The 23,784-nt window shown below is 34.0% G+C and overlaps 1 protein-coding gene across 1 annotated transcript; it reads right to left on the reverse strand.

The window, feature by feature from the left end:
- Nucleotides 1-17,038: 17,038 nt before the first annotated feature.
- Nucleotides 17,039-22,689, reverse strand: LOC123710598 (peptidoglycan recognition protein-like). Its single transcript, XM_045662613.1, has 4 exons — nucleotides 22,644-22,689; nucleotides 19,751-19,955; nucleotides 18,557-18,672; nucleotides 17,039-17,426 (listed from the first exon to the last, which is right to left on the reverse strand). Exons 1-4 carry the CDS (start codon nucleotides 22,687-22,689, stop codon nucleotides 17,239-17,241), a joined length of 555 nt encoding a protein of 184 aa, XP_045518569.1. The 3' UTR covers nucleotides 17,039-17,238.
- Between the last annotated feature and the right edge of the window lie 1,095 nt (nucleotides 22,690-23,784).

Raw genomic sequence — 23,784 nt, forward strand, 5'->3', positions numbered from 1 at the left:
GATGAAAGAGCTTTCAGTAGTCTCGTTCATTCAGTGTTAACACTTACTTAAAGCTCATGATGGGGCAGAGGACGTCCACAGTGAGTCTCCATCGCGCTCTGTCCTGAGCCTGCAATCTTTCGGGCTGTCCGGTTCCGGTTGTCTCATCTTCTACTAGCTACTACTAGTATGCTACCAGCTATTGGCATAATTTAAATTTAACCTGATATATTTTTATACTATTTACTTTACAGAAATTGTACACATACATAAATATTACACCCAAATTGTCTAACTATAATTATGTTTAAAACACACATTATTACTTTGTGATATTTGTACAAACAGGTAAGACAGCGGGGAAGAACCGTTCACCGACGCTTACTCATCAAATAACACGTTTTTAATTTGTTATATTTAAATAAAAGTTTAAAATGTTTTATTAAGAAATTCACTTCCAATTAACGTATATAAAGTAATCGTACAACTAAAATAAATTAATATTAGGTCCTTACATATGAAATTGGCGTTTTGTCGTACTGGCCACTTTGACTTCAAATACCTCCTCTTTGGTTAGGAATTTCAAATTCAAATTTGTACAGCTATTTACTCATGTATTTGTACTTCGATGACCGTCATTCATTTGTTTTTTGTTGTTCTTCTGTTTTTTCTGTTTGCGTCACTCATTTTACAAAATGGAAAACTTAAAGTATCGCATTAGTTACGAGTACGACTTCCGCCGTGGCACTAGTGCTGCAGAAACGATTCGAAGGGTGAATGAAATGTATGGCGGTCATGTTGCAAAAGAAAATTCAGTTTGTTTTTGGTTCCAACGTTTTCGTTCGACCTGCAGAACAAGCCCCGTGGACGGCCTTAGACCCAAGTTGATAATAAGTATTGAAGGCTATTGTGGAAGCGGATCCATCGCAAACCACATCCGAGTTAGCTGCAGGCTGCGGTGTTAGTTATAAAACTGTTTTAATTCACTTGAAGCAAATTGGGAAGATTAAAAAGCTTGAAAGGTGGGTACCTCACGAATTGACTGAAGCAAACCGGCAAACGCACGTCGACCGCTGCGTTACATTACTGAACTGGCACTATAATGAAGGTATTTTAAACCGAATCATTACCTGTGATGAAAAAGTTACTTGTAAGCGTTTGGTGGACTAGTGCCGGTATTGTTCATTTCAGTTTTCTCAAATGTGGCCAGACTATTACGGCTGATGTCTATTGTCAGCATTTGCAAACCATTATGGAAAAGCTAGCGGCCAAACAACCTAGGCTGGTCAATCGCTCCACGCCACTGCTACTTCACGACAACGCTAGACCACACACTGCACAACAGACGGCTACCAAATTAGAAGAGCTTCAATTGGAATGTCTAAGACATCCTCTGTACTCCCCGGACCTTGCTTCAACAGATTACCATTTTTTTCGAAATTTGGACAACTTCTTGCAAGGGAAATATTTAACTCTGATGGGGCAGTCCAAATCGCCTTCACAGATTTTATTGATTCCCGTCCGACTGGTTTGTTTAGTAAAGGGATCAATGAACTACCTATGAGATGGCAAAAGTGCATAGAAAACAATGGTTCATACTTTGATTAATTAAATATATTATATTTAAAAATATTCGACTTTTTGTTCCTCCCATACAAAACGCCAATTTCATATGTAAGGACCTACTATAAAAAACAGTAACTTACTTTAAAATATAATAACTAAAATATATTATTAATAGGAGTCTCTTTAGGCAAGGTTCCGATACTGGCAGCGTTCCCCCTTGGAATAGCTTCCATTTTATTTATTGTATATATATAGTTTTCATATTTTAACACCAAGTAAAGTGACGCAGTTAGGGTAATATTTAGAGGTATGTAATGAATATGATGTTAAAAACAATAGATTTCTTTATCCTTAGATTTGTGTATCCATTTATTAAATATTTCTTTGTAGGCTAGTGGGTCAGCAGTCTATGTCTGACAATCAATTTTGGTCTGAGGTCGTCAATTCTCCGTACGTATAAGTATTAAATGCACACATAGAAACGTTTAATATATTAGCCCACAGACTATGAAACTGTTTTGATTAAATCTCGGTCGGATTAAATCTTATTCGGAAATAAACTTTTCATCGTTCACTTATAAAAATATTGTTACATACCTTATAAATTTAGCAAAATTATCCCGATAACATAGATGTAACTATATGTTATCTTAATGAGCAAAGGTCAACGTAAGATATGTTCAAGTGAAAACAAAGCATTCCCAAAGAAGGTTTAGTTTAGGGATTAATCTGGATGTAGGCTTTATCCAAATGCTAATAAATCACATGTTCAATGTCTCGTAACAAAGTTTATTTTAATATTTTTTACGCAAAATCTTGAGTGAAACTCGTTAAAAGACAATACTCTTGTTCAATATATTATGTATTTTTATTCGCCCACAAAAGAAGATTATACTATCTCACAATGATGAAAGAAGAGTAGAACAGAAATAAATTTTGTTTAAAATGACACAAATTACTTTTGTTTATAAGAAAAATTTATCTACATAAAAAAAGATTAATATTTATTTTTAAATGTATGTGTCGCTATGCTAAAAACACTACTATTGTTACATTACAAACCACAGTAGTTTTCAAATATATATTATGATTTATGTTGTATTATCCTGTAATATTTTTTAAACTATAGTTACTTATAATACGCGTTAGCATGAAATGTGGTCTAAAGTTAGTAGCGACTGTTTTGATAATTCTCATTCGTCAAAAATATATGCAATGCAATCGATATTTGATGTTTAATTAAAAAAAAACAACAATATTATTGTATAAATACATCAAAGAAATCACTTTTACGGTGTCTCTTCTGTAACTTAGTACTTAAATCTCATAGAAAACTTATTTAGATTAGATTATTTTAGGTTTTGGCAGAGACATTCTAACACTGGCGTAAGGAAGAAGCGATTTAGATTTTAGTGCACCATTGCGTTCTTTAATTTGGCAGGCGCCTTATAAAAATCCTATTTGGATAATACCAATTTTAGATTGTCACACAAATTTTAGAAACTACAGGACAGATTTATATTTAATTACACTAACGCTATTTTACTATCAACTGATAATATCATCCGAATTCGCTAGACCGAACAAATAAAAATTAAAAAAAACGAAATGAAGCAAAGTGTTCAAAAGAGTTTCTAGGGTACTCTTTGTTGGCGTGTTTTCAGCTCACAAGTGTCCAGCAATGGAATTTCAACCATTTTAGCGAGGTTTTCGAAACATGTGCTACATTTCCTATTATTTCTTACTTTGAATATGCATATGTAGGGAAATGTTCGAGGGAATTATTAATTTTAGTCCAGATCCAACATTTGCTAAATTGAATATTATTTCCATATGAAATTTAAAATAATTATTCTTAGATATTTCGACTTCCAACCAATGAAGCGGCAGTAACAGCCTTGCGAGCCTATTGGCCATCAGCGATTGTATCAGTTCATGGTAGACACTCATGTCTCATTGCCACCTGTATTAAAAACAGGAAAACTAGTTACTTTCAATTAAGAATGAAAGAGCTTTCAGCCCTCTGGTTCATTCAGTGTTAACTCTTACTTAAACCTCGTAAAAATTTTACTCAATGTCCTATGATGGGGCAGAGGACGTCCACAGTGAGTCTCCATCGCGTTCGGTCTAGAGCACCGTTTTTTACCTCGCTCCAAGCTTCTTTGCCTCATCAGGTTTTTAATCAAGCCTATGCTTGGGGATATGATTGGAATCTCTTCTGAGCGTATGACCTATCAATTTCCACTTGCGTTGCTTGATGTGCTCGCTTTCGGGGTTTTTCGGCGGTGCCCCTAAAGCTAGGGGTTAGTTAGGCCAGAAGATACCCAGAATACGGCGAAGACAGTAGTGGTTGGAGTTGGTGCGAGATATCTTTTGTCTTTTTTTCTTTAGTATCCTTCTACGATTCACACCCTTAGATAAATAGATTGATGATTTAGTTTATAAAATAGTAATAAAATAGTAATAATCGGGTTAGGTTTCGTTTGATATATTTATCGCATTGTACAGCAATTCGCTAAATATATATAAACCAATCGTTAGAGATATTTATAGACTCAACGGCTCTAAGTAGTATTTTATACAGATAAAAAGGTTGAATAACCAGATAAATTAGTTGCAGAATATCTCAACAAACATTTATTAAGATAAACATACTATTTTAAAACATTTAACGTGATATGAAAGATAAACTCGTTACAATAAAAGTTTAAAAATATCGCGCTATAATTTAATTGCTCGCCGCACTCTGAAAATATATCATAAATACGCAAAACATTCAAGAATTTAATAACAATATCTTGTAAAATTTCAATTTTAAATTTTACATCATAATTGTGATTATAAATAATTTATTGAGCAGTGTTTACCTGGCTTTACTCTCATCCATGAGGTTCGTACAACAGCTACACAAAAATGAATGACTGACAAACTAAAACCTTGCCCGTACGGTGAAGAAAACATCGTAAGAAAACCGGCTTTAAACCCAAAAAGTCAATGTGTATCAGGCACAGAAGGCTGATCACATACTTGCCTATAAGATAAAAATATCACAGACACAGTAATCTCAAGGTCCGGACCTAAGAGGATGTAGGGCCATACATAAAAACCATGGCCTCTCAGGTGCTGTCTAATATCAAATGTGGACGTTTTTGCAGCCCATTTCAATATAAATTCAATATTCGTACGCTGATTTTGCGTGGAACAAAAACTAAATATTATTGCCGGGCCGATGTTGCTATTGGACCAAAGTATCAAACGGCTCTGATATAAACTATAAGATTTATACACACTCGCTAATCTCAAATGTAGTTGTTAAAAATACATTAGCATTATCTCGGAACAAAATGTAGGTGTTTTTGCTGTGTAATAACCGCCTTACGCCTTACGTTATCCTATGCCAGCATATAAGTGTTAATTTTAACACGCGAGAGTCATAGTTCGCACTAAATCTCAGCTCTGAATCTTGCGCATAAGAAGTTTACCATCAAACGAAATTACGTTTTAATTATTTATACAGTCACGCCTTTTTATTACAAGGGGCCTACCCTTGTTACCATGGATCTCCACTTACCAGAGTCCTGATACTCTGCTTCATCCAATCATTGAATCATGACATTCTCGTCAGTTATGGGTTCATATGACCTGTCCCCTCTTGTTCGTCTTGGATTTGGTCAAATTATGTACGACAAAGCCCATTTGACCCCACCTCACCATCCATGGCTGCCTTGTTTATTCTACTCGTAAGCTGAGCAGCGTTATGAGCAGCGGGCATCATCCTTTCTAAATGAGGAATACAGATTCCAATTATCAAAAAATATTTAATATAACTCTATAAATATAGAAAATATAAAGTTTTTATGTATATTGCCTCTCTCAGCGTTCGTCTGAACTTTAGTGCTGATTACGCGCGCAGGATAATTACATACAATATTCAAGAATACTTGGATGAGAGAATTCAGTTACGTCTTACATAAAGATTGACTTATAATAATAATTTTCTATTGGACATAAAAGATAAACTAGGTTACGACAAACTGCACAATATACGCAGCCATATCGCATACTACGATCTCTACCAGGCAATCGTTACTAGACATTTAAATTAACCAATTTTATTATTAATGTCTTAGCTCGCACTGACACAGTAAGGTAAACAAGAAAGGTGTATCTAATAAAGCATATATGTTGCAATTTTAAACACTACAGATGTATACGTAATATGAAGATCGCTTAGTCTAATATGAAGAAGAAAATTTACGGTAAAACAAATAATAAATACCTGAACATAAAGTAAAAGAGAAATGCTAAATGCGAAAGTAGGAGATTCTTAAATGAGCTCGTCTGTATTCTAGAGGTAAACATTTCCAAACCAGGAAACTTTACAACGTAAAGGTGTTTGAAGAATTCTCTGGAAATTACGATCTGCACGGGAACGAAAATCGTAATTTTTACTAGACGACTCGATTTTTGAGTGCTTTACAATAATCGTGGTCAGGACTGCCGAATCAAGATGACAGATAACTATTTGATATTACGATTAGTTTGTTAAAAGTTTGCCATGACAACGCCATCTATTAGCAAAACGTTGAGTTATGTAATTTGCCTTCATATCCGTAAAAGAAATTGTTTAAACGTTACGTTGAATCATTTTTATCAGTCCGGGGAGTCCTTGAACTTTGTAAATTTACACTCATCATCTAATATAAAAAATATTGTTAATTTACACAATTAAGACGCCGTAGTAACGCCATAGTAATTATTGGCTTGAAGAAGCAGTAGAAAATCCTTTCAAGTCAATTTCGACGTAATTCGTTCAAAAACGTGGCTCTCTCATGCTTTAACGGAGTTTAATCAAGCATTTGTATTGTAAAAGGCTTACAAAAAGTTCCATAACTTACCGTTATGTTTCGAATGTCGAACGAATGTCCTAATTCGTTTGCGATGTCTTTGGCGCATGGTTAAACATGTGATCAACAAAACACGTGCAGATTACATCATCGCTTGATTACCGGAATTTTTTATAGTATCAATCGTTAATGATAAATTTATCATGCTATTGTTATTTACAAGATTTTAAAATGTTAGATATGGTTACTCTAGTTAGATTTGACTCGTAAAGTTATTCTTCAGTTTTCAATTTTAATATCAGCTGTTTAATTTTGGTACTGTGCTAACACAAGTTCAAAATTTGTTATTCTCAACTTAATAAACCTATTTTAAGAAAACTCAGTCAATGACTACTAGCCAAGAATAGCTTATGTCTGTAAGATACATTTTACAAAACTTTACTTAACTTACTTTTCTGTATCTTTTTACTTGATATTTTTTATAGACACTGGTGATCCTTTACTGAATATAACAGCGTATAAACAAAATAAGCGTAAACAAAATGTAAACTGTATCGCAAACTTGAAGCCAATATGAGCTCTTTAGTTTTGACCAGACTCATAAATTGTAATTTAACATTTTCGTTTCCGATAATGTCCAATAGAATAAGTGTCATTTCATGTTGTCATCCAGCGTCGCAAGACAACTACCCCAAAGGATATCTTACCTATAAACTATTTAATATATATCTGAACGCATCCATACAACAACTGCCAAAATTAATTCTCGATAATGGTAAATATATACTTGTATAAATTACAATTTGATAAAGATTTCTAGCATAAAACTCCTAGTCATTATACTGATTTGCTTCCTTAAAAAAAATAAAACCGGCTGTATATCATATTCCTTATTAAGTTTTTTGTCTAAAGAGAACTAATCGTTTTGAGTTAATCAACCTAGTAGCACACGAACATAGTGTCAAAACATTATAGAACTGTTACCTTAGTTTAAGCGCTTCACTTGTATTTTAGAAAATTAAATCAACATAATATTACTTACAAGCCATATTCATCGTATAGGCTAGATTGTGGTTCATGTAATGTTGCGCTCTTTTATTGTGATATTATTGTAGGAAAAAATTGTTTTCGGTATAATCATTTGAAAGTTATTTTTTTAATATTGGTATGTACACTTATAAACGTCAATAGTAATACAGTTTTTTGTTTCACATGTATTGTATTAATAAGCTATGTAAAATTAAAGTCACATTAACATTTTGTAGGTTCTAAAATAATATTCATATACTAAAAACAAAATGTATCAATAATTAGGACAATTAAATTAAAATAAAAGACAACTTTTTATAGTGAAACCAAAATACATAAATAGACAAAACAGCTTTGATTAAGATAAATGAAAGAAATCTTTTTTAGAGAAATTAATAAACTATGGATTAAATTGAGTAAGTCCTTGTAGGAAGGTCGAGCTGGGTCACTTTGAATAAAGTAATAACCGCCGCCCATGGACAGCTGCAACGCTGTGGGCTAGCGGGTATGTTGTCGACCTATGAGAGAATGGTACTCTCTTTTTTGAAGTCTTCAAAGTCGTATCAGTTGGTAGCTCCAACACACAGCCGATCCACAGCGGTGGAGCGTGGCAGAAAGTTCCTTAAAAAGGGCTGTGATGTTGAAAGCCATGCTTCGAGGAAACGATTAACTTTAGCATTCTGGTTAGACGATTTTGATATTCAGGCGCAGGTCCGAACAACGCTTAAGAGCACTACAAAATCTAAAAGATTGTTATAAAATCGCTATTAGGTACAACGATTTTAGCTAAACATTTCCTACATTTCGTATTTAAAAGGCGAGAAATATTACAGAACCGGACTTCCGGCTTTCTGAAAATAATGGACCAGAAACATTTATGACTTTCCTCTAATTTTAAATTGAATTTGGCAGTTGAATAAGTTATGAGATAACTTACGAATGCTCGATAAAATGAATCTGATAAATAAATTAGGGTTTCATTATTACAATATAGGCGAAGTTTATAAAGAAACAAGAAAAATTATAACATTTACAGGAATAGAGAGTTTGTTTGCTATCTATCGATACCCAATATTGCAATTCAAAGTTATGCTACAACTCTGGAATGCCTTACAGCAGACTTTTACCCGTAAGGGGTCCATATAAATACAACATTTTTATTATTATTTACTATTCATGTCTTGTGTATATGTGTTTTTTGCAATAAAATAAAGAAGGTAATTCGCTCATAATAATAATTATGAAAAATATTGTTAAGTTATAAACGTCCAGATATACTAAGCTGTTCTTTATTTTGATTGCCTGCATAAGAACGCTTATTATAGATATGTACAATCGATGGCACGACGGAGTTATTTTTGCTGGGTTAGGTTGTCGTCTCACAAATTCCGAAAGTAACATGCATATTATCGTATCACACAAACTTTATTAGATAAGACAAACCAGCGGGGTTGTTTCGCCATTGGTTTTTTGATTGGTGCAGAAATCTGAGGCTAAAAAAAAAGAAAACGTTGATCAGGAAATTGGTTTGTGCCTATAATGCTAAAGATTTTTTTCTTGCGCAACATTATCTGCTTTTTTTGGTCTAAGGCACGTATGGACTGTGTTCACCGTGTAAATTGCGCACATAGAAAGACTTTCCGCTAGTGGGAATAATCGGGAGGCGTACGCCATTTGACCAATGTTATTTGGTAAATACAGAATTAAAAAAATTTAATCGGGCAAAACACGCACGATCGCACATTTATCCCCGATACAGATATTTAACACGTACCAATTTTTGTTGGCATGATCCTAAGCGACAAATCAATTCAATGTATAATTTATAGGTTATAACTTGGTGTAAGTGAACGAAGGTAAAAACTCTGATTTATTATGATCAATCTTCTGACAAATTTATCTGACTGTCTCCCCCTTTAAATCGCCAAGGTTTTTTTACAAAATGTTTGTAAGCACCTGCAACATAGTTGCACGATGCTCTAAATCACATAAAGCCGTTAATTAATGACATTATTTGTGGAAAATGAGAACTATTAAGAAAGCTGTAAGTGCTTACACATACATAACAAATCAGAGTGAATATCAATTTCCGGTTGGTGAATTTCCGTGGAACTCCACGTCCGAAATGAGATACATATAAGCAAAACATATACCTTCACAATACATTTCACACAAGAATATGTTTCTAATAATATATCATTTATCTTGTGGAAAAAAATAATTATGATGCGCCTAATCAAATGTCATATGTCATAGAAGATATTAATTACACATAGACATAAGCAAAGTAACGTATATGTAAAAAGTTAGGCTTGGCAGTATTGGCCTAGTGGCTTCAGTGTGTGACCTGAGGTCATAGGCTTTATCACCAGCTGTGCACTAATGGACTATCTTTGTATGTGCGCATTTAACGGTGAAGGAAAATATCGTGAGGAAACCCGCTCACTCAAGACCCGAGAAGTCGACAGCGTGCGTTAGGCACAGTAGGCTGATCACCTGCTTGCCTATTAGAGTAACAAATAATCATGAAACATTTCTGTATGTAAAAACCAGACCTAGAAAAGTTGTAGCGACATTGATTTATTTTTTTAAAATAGTTAAGCTAACCCTTAGTGCTTAAAAAATGTGCCATTGCTAAATAATCAACATAAATCTTTTTGTAGTTAGTTTATGTATTCCATCTCTGGTAGGTCGTAGGTCTGGTAATATATTTAGTGTAAATGTTTGTTATTATATATTACGCAATAAGTAAATAATCTCCTAGTGGTGATAATGGTCACCTTCTAGGCACAACGTTAATTAATTTATATGAAAATTACTTATTATTTACAGAGTTAATAAATTGCCCTTTCTCAATTTCGAGACGTGTTTGAGGATTCGCAGTTGGAGTGTATATATTAGGTTGTGATACACAGGTTTCTATCGTAGCTGCTTAGACCATGATGACTGACTCGCAAAACACGTTTTAAAGTACAAGTTATGTTTTAATTGGAATACGCACTTTGAGTATTGTTATTTGTTTCAAAAATCGGAGCTTATTGTAGACGTATTCTGTATTGATTCCAATTCATGTTTTTATGGTTAATTAAACCCAGATATTTTTGATCATCAACTCTTTCTATAAAAGGGCACTTGCGCTGTGCAAGTTGAGTCTGCTCCGTGGAGACATGCGTGTTCGTAGCCACCAATGCTATATCAGTGGCTTCTTTGATGGAATTGGATTTTATGACAAGTAGTTTTGTCTTTTATTACTAGTTAAGTAAGACCACTTTAGTACCACTTTTTAGTCGATCAATAGTTTTATGAGGTTCCTCATCTCCAACTAGCAAGCACGTGTAATCTGCAAACTAGCCATAAGTGCAATGTTTTACTAAGTCATGCATTTGATTGACGTAAGCCAAAACAATTACTTAAAATTACTGGCGCAAAAAGAACGGTAGGACAAAGAATTAGAACAGGTAGCATCTAATGGTAGTATCTTGGCGGTTCGGCACTTAGTCGCTATGTGAATCTAATAACAGAATGGACTCGCAATCCCTGAAGGATAAGTCGATTTTCAACCAATATATAACGTCGAGACTGCGATCGTAGATCATTCAGCTACGACTAACAAGGGAATACGAATTCTCTTTTTCAGTCGCTTCGTTGACATTCGATTTTATTTTCAGATATTGGAAGATTTTGGACTTCCGTAGTTCGTCAAATCAAATATTTGGAAGGTACTTTAATTTACGCGACTGCCTTTTTAAATCGCTTTAGCCACTCAAACGGCCCAATACGACACCTGTTATCGCTTTGTATGCCCACACGGGTGCGAACTGCGTTGAGGGCCCTCGTCATTGACAAATTAAAGTGAATTTGTCAGTATTAATTCGGCTACAGAATTAGTAGCATAAACCAAAATTTCTAAATAAATAAGTCAAATTCAAGTCGTTATTTCATTTCAGCAAGGTTTTACAAAATTATTTTTGACATTATTTATATATTATTAAACTAGATTTAAAAAGCTAATTTGGTACAATAACATAAATTGAAATGAACAGTTTAACATTATAAACTGAAACAACGAACCTATTCCTATATAAATCTATTTATCCCTCTGCTAGAGAATAAACGGCAAAGAAGGCCGTAGGGGGGGGGGGGTCTTATTCACAGAATCTAATAATAGGGATATATAATGACATAATTTGTTATGTTATATAATATAGTAGAGTGACATGCTTCGCTAAACAGAGATATAATAAATGATAAAGCTGTAATAAATCATATTATAATCTATGGCTATACAGCCCATTGTGGGCCTTAGCCTCCTCAAGTAGGCTTCGCCGTTTTCCCATTTCCAATTGCGTACCCCTATTGTTTCGAGGTTCGTCACAACTCTATCCCACTAACGTAGGACACGTAACGTACGTCTATCGGGTTTTCTCTTGCCATCGGGTTGTGAGTTTAGTAAGGTTCGTCATGCGGTGCACATGTCCCAGCCACTTGAGCCTGTTGCACTTTATGAATTGGACGATGTTGGCGTCGTCTAGGATGTTATAAAGTTCCTCATTGTAGCGAATACGCCAAATAATTATATTAAGTAAACAATAAAGGGGAAAGAATTAGTTAATTCGACGTCGACGATCCCCGAGCTTTAAATCCGTCACAATTAGTACTGTGGTGGAATAATAGTAATTTTTTTTAAAAACGTGTTATACTCGCGTAAATATATAAGCTACAAATCTAAAACAAAATTATGGTTATCATTATCGTATCACTTATCTGATAAATATGACAGAACATTAATTTACTAATTGAGGCTACCAGGATATAAAGGTACGTTATTGAATAAACGGGTAAATTGCTTGTAAATGTCAGAAAGTAGTTCGCTTTTACAATAGCAACTGAAAATAAGACCATTTCCATATTATTTATTCATTTCGTACAGAAGCACTTAAACCCGAGTACACCGAGAACGTGTCCGGTTTAAAAATAAACATGAAACTTACTTAGATTACCACCGTCGCCATTTTGTTGCGTACAATAACTTTTCCTTACTAACAACATCTAATTATAATGCAACTAAAATGTATTTATTTTTATTCTATGTAGCTATGGCATAGTTTTAAATCAAACGGTTGCTAGATATCTTAAAAGATAATATATATAGGACAGGTAACAAAACCTATCAGTAGTTCCTAAGTTTCGTCACTTTTTTATGCCTATAACTGTAGATACTAGTACCTAGGTAACACTGAAAATGTTTAGAAAATGAAAAGCGGCTTAATGTAGAAAGTTGCCAATACTTTTATAGATTTACGAAGTAATCTCCGTTCACAGGAACAGAGATTACTGTAGACAGCTTTTTCCTTGACTTCTTTCTTTCTTTACCTTAGTTGGCCGCTCCTCGAAGGAAACACCCCTTGAGCTGATTATCTTTTGGTTTCCGATACGTAGCAATATATCTAACTTTCATCACCTGTGACGATGTCAAATACAGCATTTCAGTCACCGCCGTTGAACTTATCTAACATTTGGCGACACCAGTACATGCGAAGGTGTTTCTGGTCGTCGGTTAAAGTATGGGGAATCCATCTGGTACAAAGCTCCTGACGCCTTAATTTTCGTGTAATATTTTTTGATCTTGACCCATACCAATGCCTAGGCTTGTCTTCCTCTATCATGCGTAGCACAGCACTGATGTTATCTTCAGTAGTCCGTGTTAAAGGCAGTACATCACGCGGATCATCATAGAGATTAATACCTCCACGCTTAAACTCGTTAAAGCAATTGTAAATAGTGGCACAAGATGGGGCTTCATTAAGCCCCTAATCTTATAATCTAATCGCAGCCTATTATAGCTTTGTTGTTAAGTAAGCCCACAAAAAAAGTCATAATATTGACCAAAAATTTTCTCGTGTTAGGTTCATTTTCACGTGTAGTAAGAGTTTTAGATTTGCCGCCAACTCACAAAAACAAGTAATAAATGAATGCAATATTCTATATTAGGTTACCAAAGAGTTCTAAAATTGAAATTCAAAAATGTTTTCATTAGCTATGTTTCTAACTGGCTAGTTAAAACATTTTCAGTGTTACCCACGTATTAAGACATTTCAATAAATTATTAAGTTATTCAGCATGACTTCAAATTATTTCCCTTATAATGGTAAATTTTTATTTACTAGCAATACTAATATCCATGATAGCGACGCTATTACCAGCCAAAACAAGTATGTGGCACTGTCTCTTCTTTTGTAATTGTCAAATAATTGTACCTACCAAATTGTTTTTTAATTAATTTTTCCTAAGCTATGTCTCAGTTGACTACTAACTGTTGATCACTATAGAGTGTACATTGGCAAGTGGTATGATTTTCATATTATTAATCGTAGATGTTCAATATCGCTGATGTTAGAACCGTTATACGTTACATAAAGTGTTTTAAACTAGAAGGTAAAAACCAAAAAAACATTGGTATAATATTTTACTCCCCAACACTCCTCAGTTACGACAACTTTCAAGCGCGTATGTGTTTTATAAATTTGACAAAGTATAGTCCCTTATCACCTACGTGCAACGTTTGTATGAAAAATTTTCTTCTCGCTGGAATGTTTTTATACATATTTTACGCCTATCTAAAATATAACCTGCGGTAACGTCACTGCTATATTTTGGATAAATATATTTTTAATAACATTAATTTAATATTTATAACACTTGACCGCGTTTGATTAATTTTAGTAAAGTATAATTCGTTCTTTCAAAGGCTCTGCAGCAAAGATCGTTTATAGATCGTTGGAGGTAATGGCCCCCCAAGAGGTGTCTGTGATGTTAGCAGAGCACTTACCGGCAGAGCACAAAAAAATTAGAGTTCTGGCAGCAAACACAATAGTTCTAGAGTTCCTGATAGTTTTTAAAAAGAGTTCTGCACATTTAAGTCCAGAATTTTTTTTTTTAAAAATCATGAAATGCTCTGCCAGCTTCCCGGGCACAGCAGAGAATTTCTTATCGATTTCGATAAAAAAGGTCTCACAACACTCTCACACTCTTAAAACAACCAATTTAATTGTAATAGTTTCTAATCATTTAAATACAAAAATAAAAATGGTTTGATTATAAAAAAAATAAAGAAGAGTGAGAGAAAACTAAATAATTAGCATTTTTCAAACTTCTCACTAAATTTAAAAAAAAAACATGTTGTCTAGACATGGGAACTCCGCTAACTTTATTTTATTTTATTTGTATAATTATGTATATTATGGTAACAAAGTATAAATAAATAAATACTATTCATTTAAAACACAACGTTGCAACTGACATCTATATCATTAATCTAGTGAAAGTTTAAGCCCTTCTTATAATGATGAAGGTTTGACTAGAAAAATATAATACATTCATTAGGTAGCTTAACAAGTAGAATCAAGCGACTGTATCAAAATATTTACTGTATTGTAAAATACAAATATACCGGGTTACCCACATATTTATTTTTCCGTATTAGATAAGACTGCCATTGATAACTCTTGGCCTAACAAAAATCGAAGACCCCATTCTTATATAAGTTTCGTAATTCCGGGTTGCTTCACCTAGTAACAGAAGATAAATATTGTATGTATTTGTAAAACTGTATATGACTTTTTAAATATCAGACATATTGATAATAATAATAATCATTTAGTTTTAAGTGTCATTATTTAAGTTACTAATAACGAATGTTATCGTAGAAATAATATTAGCAGAAAACGGAAATCTTAAATACCATGGTATGGTTTCGAGGATTATTTTATGAATTAACGTTGTTTGAATAAAAATGTCGATTTTAATGGGGACAGGAAAATTTCAAAGGAACTGCCATACAAGTTATTATTTGTATTATCAAGCTAAATAAAATACATTATTATTTTTGCAAAGTTTACAAATCTTTATTTATAAAAAAATATCTCCTGTCCCAGTGTGCAACAAAATTCTTTTGAATAGGCCTGATCGATATATTTTTCTTTTTCGATCTACTCTCCTGCTATAGTTTCCAGAAACGTTTTCCGTCTCTAATATACATATTTTTATAAAAATATACATAAATTAAAATCATACTCATTCATGTTATGCGTCTCGCGAGATACTATACATACTCGTATACTACATATTGTGTATTTACGGTAGTTCAGTGAGTAGGTGTTATTTTTATATTCCTAAGTAAAAGGGAACTGCTTTATGACAAAACAATGTCAATGGATCAGCTGGTAATTAATAAAAAAAGCATGAAGCACGTGTCTTTGATAGTGTTCTATAAATATTATTCAAATGTTTAAACTCATATTAACTGCTGTTATCTGTAGAGATAAACAAATTATGTAATTATAAAAAATATGCGACGAATTAACATACAATTTACAATAATATTGTGACCCCAAGTCACAGACAGTGCTGCCATTTGTTCTTGTCGACATTGTAACCTTATCATTTTTTGTTCGCGATATTTTCGTACTTTTGTTTAACAATTGTAAATAGATAATTGACAATCTATTGTTAGGTTAATTTATGCAAATTAATAGTTATTACATTTTTATTTTTACCAAAAAAATATTTATTGCCCTTAATATCGGTGAAATGGTAGTAAACTTTGTGTGGTTTTAAAACGAAAAATGAAACTGTACCATTGATCGTGATTGGACAAACCAACTTTATGCTGCATAAGGATGCGTATTGGGCTGGAGATGTTTTGACCAATCTCAGTTAAATGGAAAGCGTTGTCAAAGTGAGATTAAATTGGCGGTCGATCTGAATTTATGGACTACCGACTGGCAAGCAGCAGCGCAAGTAGGGTGGCGTTCTCTTATCACGGACTCAGTTTCGGTCCTTGCACCAGAGAAGTAATGTTAATATGTTTAAAGATTCCATTTCATTTTCGAATGCAATACATAAAATCTGTACTAAAAGCTAAGTTGTAAATAACTTGACTTTGAATGTAATATTCGAACTAAGAATCCTTGTACAAATTGTAAGCATATGTTCTGACAAATAAAACCATGCTGAGTGGCAATAAGGAAGTTTTTGTAATCTTCTAGAGATATTATGTGAGCGTGACATTCGTTTCGTTGGCAGTTCGTGTCTTAATACGGCCTATTTGTAAGCATTGGATGTGCATCTTTAAGGACAACTCATGATAAAATAGGACCGTACTTACGTTGATTTATTTGCCTAGCTATGGAAAGTTAAAGAAAAAGGATTGTTATGACGGAGGCAAAAACAAAATCACATTTTGTACATATTTACTAGTTCCGTTTTTAGCAAAAACAGTATTCGATTGATGGACACCAAAGGCTGTTCACCTACTTTGTAAGAAGCTTTAAAGACTCAGAAACATCTTTTCACTGAAAGTTTCGCAATTTTAAATCGTATATTTTTTCATTACAAATAATCCTGGATAAATACTGTTATATTTTCAAACTAGGATTTCAAAACTGGCGCACTTACATGTACAATGTCTAATTAACCATAACTATTCGAGGACAATTTCTTATTCCTTTAATAAATATGATTATCAAAGAAGTGTATAACCAATAAAACACAAATTCACTGAATTTCAAACAATTTTATATTTTTTTGGAAAAAAATATGATCACAGTAAGTTGAACGTTTCAATAATTAAGCTAACAGACCACACCTATACGAAGATAGATTGTGTTGGTTGACAGGTAAGTTCAATGAACCAAAATCCTTCGCAGGACATAAAATTAACATAGTGCTGACTTAAAATGCAGATGGAAATTAACTTTTACGAGTCTATCAGTCCCATGTTCAACTAACAGATAATTTTGTATTACGTAATATATACTTATAAAAATTTAGATAGCCAATGTTCCCAAGTCTCTATGACCTCCTGAAGCTTAGCACCAGGGCTTATAGTAGGGGACAACTGACCATGACCAACCAGATTGTAATTTTCATCCAAATTACCATTCTTAACGCTGCATGAGAGAAAATCTCGAGCCGCTTTCAACGCTTCGTTAGATGGAGGTGTATCTGAAATTTACAGTATTTATAGTTACGTACATGATTCTTACCTTTTAATAATAAAAATGAAATCCACTCTGAGGGAAATGCATTGAAATTAGAATTATATAACTAAAAATTATTAACAAAAAAATTAGCAATATTTTACTTTATTAATAATTCCTTCATAATAATAAGTATACAAATGATGATAAGTAATAAGAATATAATAATAAAATGTCAGTTACAATGGTGTGTAGTTAATTTCGTTTTTTGAAATGAGGGTAATATTTTTACGGATGAAACGGACTAACAAAAAATATTAGCGTCACGAAAATGTGCAGCGTTTTTGTCGAAGATAAGGGAGAGAGTGACTGAGGCTGATTGAGAGAGAAGGCGAATGTAGCATGAAGCAAATAGCCAAGGAGCGAGAGTAGCTAGCAAGTGAGAAAGATCGAGAAAAAATACACGCTATTGGTTGATGTATTCGTTTAGTTTAGTAACACTGCTACATGATTGGGGCTTTTACCTTAGTAATAATTTATTTACAAAGACTATTCACTTCCTACATGTGTACTCTGTACGCTTTGTTACATTACCTCATAACTAATTATTACATGGATGAAACTATAATAGTCTTGGGTCGTGGGTTTCAAGTGCACAGAAATAATTAAAAGCTTAAATAGTACCAGGAACTCCTCGTTGAATTTGGTTTTCTCGTTTCGTTTCTCTCACAACAAATAAGTATCGCAATACAGCAAGGCAACGCTGCTAGGATTAAACACGCTTAATGCACGCTGTCATAAGGACCAAACTTTTTAAATTTGTTTTAATTTTCTATGTATCAATTTTTTATTAATATTACTATTTATTAAGTAAATACTGTGTATTTGTGTGCTGGAAATATATATAAATACATTATTTTATAATAATAATAAATATATAAAGCACAATGTTTCTTTCAAGTAATTTATATAAGAATATTAATTACTTATTACTATTACTATAATAATGTAAAGTATGGGGAGATCTTCATTTGTTTTTATTACCATACAAAATGTATTTTGAATATATTGTGTAAAATATGTTTCTTTCAATACACAATCAAAATATATAATAGATTTAAGATTTTGTAAGATATCCAGCAGCTTTATTTATACCTCTAAAATCTCCGATGAAGGACACTCCAATAGACTTATCATTGAATCCTCGTGTGTGTGCACCAATATTCCACCCAGCGCCTTCGTACACTTGTCCATTTCCACTAATGTAGAATCTACAATATTTAATAAGTTAACTAGTAATATTTAATTGAAAAATTCTTAAACCAAATATGTGTGACTAAAACTTAGATATTGGCAGGACTTTTATTTAGTAAAAATATGTCCTTATAATTGTGTGATACGATTACTCAACGTTACTTGGTTATAACTTGCACATATAACGTTCCACGACTGAGCGTTTCTCAAGGCAATTTTTGCCGCGCACCACCGCTATGTGGAACCAGCTGCCCACTGAAGTATTTCCGAACCAATTCGACTTAGGGTCCTTCAAGAAAAGAGCGTACAAATTCTTAAAAGGCCGGCAACGCACTCGCGAGCCCTCTGGCATTGAGAGTGTCCATGGGCGGCGGTATCACTTAACATCAGGTGAGCCTCCTGCCCGTTTGCACCCTATTTTATAAAAAAAAAAAAAAAAAAAAAAACATATGTTGTCCAACATTTGCCAACTTCACGCTTACGTTTACCGTTTTGCCTTAATACATAGTATAATAGAAATTCGAACTGACGACCTCATCTGGATGCTTTGAGGGCGATCCATTATTAACACAAACTTTTGTCTTTTGTTTTTTTTTATTTAATTTTTACAGAATAACACAATCTATATCATGAAAACAACTGTGGTGTGTATTTATGTAATAACTAGTATTGTCAGGAGCGAAACAAATGCATATAAAAATAATTCGTCATTTTTTTATATTGCTTAATGTTAAGCTAAATAATAACTAACCGGGTAGACAATATATTAGCCGCGGTAGCAAATACATCAACCGTCTCACACTATAGACTTAGTTTGCTCTCGAAGTAAAGGCCGAAATTGCAGTTATAGCTGGGGTCTGTACGACGGTCGAGTATGTTTAACTTGCTTTTTTTTTCATGTCATGTCGAAAGCAATGTTTGACTAGAAGAGTAATGGCCAGTATTTTACAGTGTTTTAAAATTTCAGTTAAGTATCTCATCTCAGATAATATTTGTTACTTAATACAGCCAGCTTACACTTTCAATCAGTACATTTTACAGTTGAATAGCACTAAAAACAAAACAAGAGTTTTCATATAGTTTGTTGATACTTACGAATTTCCAATATCCGTGAATTTTAGTTTTTCCATGTGGTTCTGCCTGACACCTTTTAAAATGACTTTGCACGATTCGTCATGAGAGCAAGTTTCCGTAGCAGTGTGCTGGACGATCACCAAATTTACTGGTTTCGATAGATGAGGACGTTCATTGCGAGGATTTGGACTCCACTGTGCGAATCCGATCACACCACATTCTTGATCTGTGAAAGAAAGTATTATAAACTATAACGATTTGCTGATGCCAAGACACGATTCGTCTGCAAGTAAAAGATAACTAGAATTTCGACAGAAAAGAAATTTAATGGATTAACAGGAACATTGCATTAATATGGGTATAACGGTAATAATACTATTTCATCTAGATTTAACTTGATTACATAATATAGGCATAAAATTATTTATCGCCAAACGATTTTAGTCGAGTTTAAAGAATAGTAATGATATTTCATTTTCTTCTTCGGTGGCGCTCTTCATTTCATCGTGTCTCCACACAGTTTCCTTCAATCTATCCTGTCTTCGTCTCAGCCGAAGCTAAGCCTTGGCGCCTGTGTGATGGTTAAGACCAGCTAGTAAGGTCCTTGAGGTCTGGTCCACCACTCTCCCAGTCACAATGAGTCGTCCTAACTTTTCTGGGCCGTATGTACCAAGGTATCTAAAGACCAGTGCAACTGTCATACTACGTTGTCAAAAAATTGGGACGCTTTTATTTTCTTATCTGTCAGGCATCCTCCGCCAACACCATTTTAGATTTCCCCCTTTTAGATGTTCACATTTGCAAAGCAACCAGCATTTAGCCCTTTAAAACAAAAACTACCAGACTATTTTTTTTGGTTTTCATGGTAATGTTCAGGTCATTCCACGCAATAATTATGTCAGATTCGAGTCTCTTTATAATTTCGTTCATCAAGGTAATAAAACTCGCCTACTGTGATTAGTTGTTTCAGCTTACCAGTGCTATAAATTTTACTGAACGTTATTTTTAGTATTATTTAATGAAGCACATTCAAAAATAGAATAAAAATAGCTATTAACATACCTGCGTTTACAAATATCAAACAGAAGAGACATAAATAACGATACATCTTCAAACAACCCATTTAGAGAACATAAATCGTTAGATTATAAACATTTATTGAGCCATATATATTAGGTCCTTACATATGAAATTGGCGTTTTGTCGTACTGTGGCACTTTAACCTCAAATACCCTCCTATTTGGTCAGGAATTTCAAATTAAAATTTGTACAGCTATTTACTCATGTATTTGTGCTTTGATGACCGTCATTCATTTGTTTTTTTTTCTTCTGTTTTTTTCTGTTTGCGTCACTCATTTTACAAGACGGAAAACTTAAAGTATCGCAATATTTACGAGTACGAGTTCCGCCGTGGCACTAGTGCTGCGGAAACGACTCGAAGGGTGAATGATGTGTATGGCGGTCATGTTGCAAAAGAAAACACAGTTCGTTTTTGGTTCCAACGTTTTTGTTCTGGAAATTTCGACCTGCAGAACAAGCCCCATGGACGGCCTGAGACCCAAGTTGATAATGAAGTATTGAAGGCTATTGTGGAAGCGGATCCATCGCAAACCACATCCGAGTTAGCTGCAGGCTGCGGTGTTAATGATAAAACTGTTTTTAATTCACTTGAAGCAAATTGGGAAGATTAAAAAGCTTGAAAGGTGGGTACCTCACGAATTGACGCCGAATCATTACGGATTACGGATGTGATGAAAAATGGATTCTTTACGATAATCGGAAGCGCTGAACGCAATGGTTGGATCCTGGCCAGCCAGCCAAATCCTGCCCCAAGCGAAAATTAACCCCAAAAAAGTTACTTGTAAGCGTTTGGTGGACTAGTGCCGGTATTGTTCATTGCAGTTTTCTCAAATCTGGCCAGACTATTACGGCTCATGTCTATTGTCAGCAATTGCAAACCATGATGGAAAAGCTAGCGGCTAAACAACCTAGGCTGGTCAATCGCTCCACGCCACTGTTACTTCACGACAACGCTAGACCACACACTGCACAACAGACGGCTACCAAATTAGAAGAGCTTCAATTTGAATATCTAAGACATCCTTCGTACTCCCCGGACCTTGCTCCAACAGATTACCATTTTTTTCGAAATTTGGACAACTTCTTGCAAGGGAAAAAATTTAACTCTGATGGGGCAGTCCAAATCGCCTTCACAGATTTTATTGATTCCCGTCCGACTGGTTTGTTTAGTAAAGGGATCAATGAACTACCTATGAGATGGCAAAAGTGCATAGAAAACAATGGTTCATACTTTGATTAACTAAATATATTATATTTAAAAATATTCGACTTTTTGTTCCTCCCATACAAAACGCCAATTTCATATGTAAGGACCTATTATATTAGGTAGGTAAAAGAAATTCACTTTGACCTCAAATATCACCCTCATAGTTTAGGAATGCCAAATTCAATTTTTACAGCTATTTACACGTATATTTGGTTTTCGAAAATCACGATTCATTTAATTTTCCAATTTATGTATTTTATCGTTACGTCACTTAAAAAAATGGAAAACATGAAATATCACGTTGTTTACGAGTACGAGGCACCAGAACAGCAGAAAGGGCTCGAAGGATGATGTGTATGGTGTAGTTGCAAAAGAAAACACAGTGCCTTTTTAGTTCCAACGTTTTCGTTCTAGAAATTTCGATTTACAACCTACCAAAATATAGGAAACAGAAAATGTAAGTGAATAAAAAACGAAAACTGAAAGTAAACATTAAACAAATTACTGCACTTACTAAACTGTCTATCTCTTCCAGCACACCAGTGCCCTAAATTTTACTGAAATGTATTTTTAGTATTATGTTATGAAGCACATCCAAAAATAGAATAAAAATATCTATTAGCATACCTGCGTTTACAAATATCAAACAGAGGAGGCATAAATAACGATACATCTTAAACAAACCACTTAGAGAACATAACATTATTTACATACATTTATTGATTTATATATAAACAGGTTCAAGTTTTATCCTTATAAGGTAAATCCCATTTTACTAGAAATCGGGACTTTTCAGTATGACTAACGAGATTGGTTTTTCACAAACCTTGCAACGCGGTATTGTTGAAACATAAACATTTGGGGCATGGGGCAGACTTATTTATGGGCAACTGTTACTGTTAATATTAATCAGCCTTCCATGCCTGACCCACGCTAGTAATTTTGAGTAATATTTGATCCAGTGGTGAATTGCGGTCTAAATATACGACCTTGCGGTTGAGAGCTGTACATTGTCACTAGACTAACAGTGTTTTAACATAATATTTGAGAGATGTATAATTTAACATATAGTCAAAGCCTTTGCCATAATCCAGCAATACTATTGATGACAAAAAACATCTATGTCATACCTTAAACTGATTGTTAGTAAATTTTTATTTATTTATAACAATCTTACACACAAGGCAATTTTCGCCGCGCACCACCGCTATGTAGAACCAGCTGCCCACTGAAGTATTTCCGAAACCAATTCGACTTAGGGTCCTTCAAGAAAAGAGCGTACAAATTCTTAAAAGGCCGCCAACGTACTCGCGAGGCCTCTGGCATTGAGAGTGTCCATGGGCGGCGGTATCTCTTAACATCAGATGTGCCTCCTGCCCGTTTCGCCATATTTTATAAAAAAAAATACACATATAATATTTAAAAAAACTCTAGTAATATAAAGCCAAAATAGAATACATTCTAAAACAAAATATACGAGACAGAAACCAACTAAGTACTCTCTCGCTCTTTAATTGGCAGCTCATGTCTAAGCGTCGTGGTCAACAACGATGCACCTGGAGCGGAATATCTCTTTCCACCGGTTTCTTTCCATCGCCTCTCTTATGACAGTGTACAGTTTTGAGGACTATGAATCTTTCTCTTGATCGGTATAGACCAATCCGACCATATGGTTGGTGTACGGCCATGTAATCTTTTGCTTTCTGTGTTACCAAGCACGATCAGTTTCTCTCTCTCTTTTCACCTCTGCACATTGTATGGGCGAAAT

Source organism: Pieris brassicae, chromosome 6 (assembly GCF_905147105.1).
Source record: "Pieris brassicae chromosome 6, ilPieBrab1.1, whole genome shotgun sequence".
Classification (NCBI taxonomy): Eukaryota; Metazoa; Arthropoda; class Insecta; order Lepidoptera; family Pieridae; genus Pieris; species Pieris brassicae.

Bases quoted from the DNA above. Each gene is read 5' to 3' on its own strand.
- LOC123710598 (XM_045662613.1), bottom strand. From the start codon at position 22,689: ATGTATCGTTATTTATGCCTCCTCTGTTTGATATTTGTAAACGCAG. The intron at 18,673-19,750 runs GTAAGTATCAAC...TAAATATTGTAG, and splicing joins TTCACGGATATTGGAAATTC to ATTCTACATTAGTGGAAATG. The intron at 17,427-18,556 runs GTATAAATAAAG...TGTAAATTTCAG, and splicing joins CTTCATCGGAGATTTTAGAG to ATACACCTCCATCTAACGAA.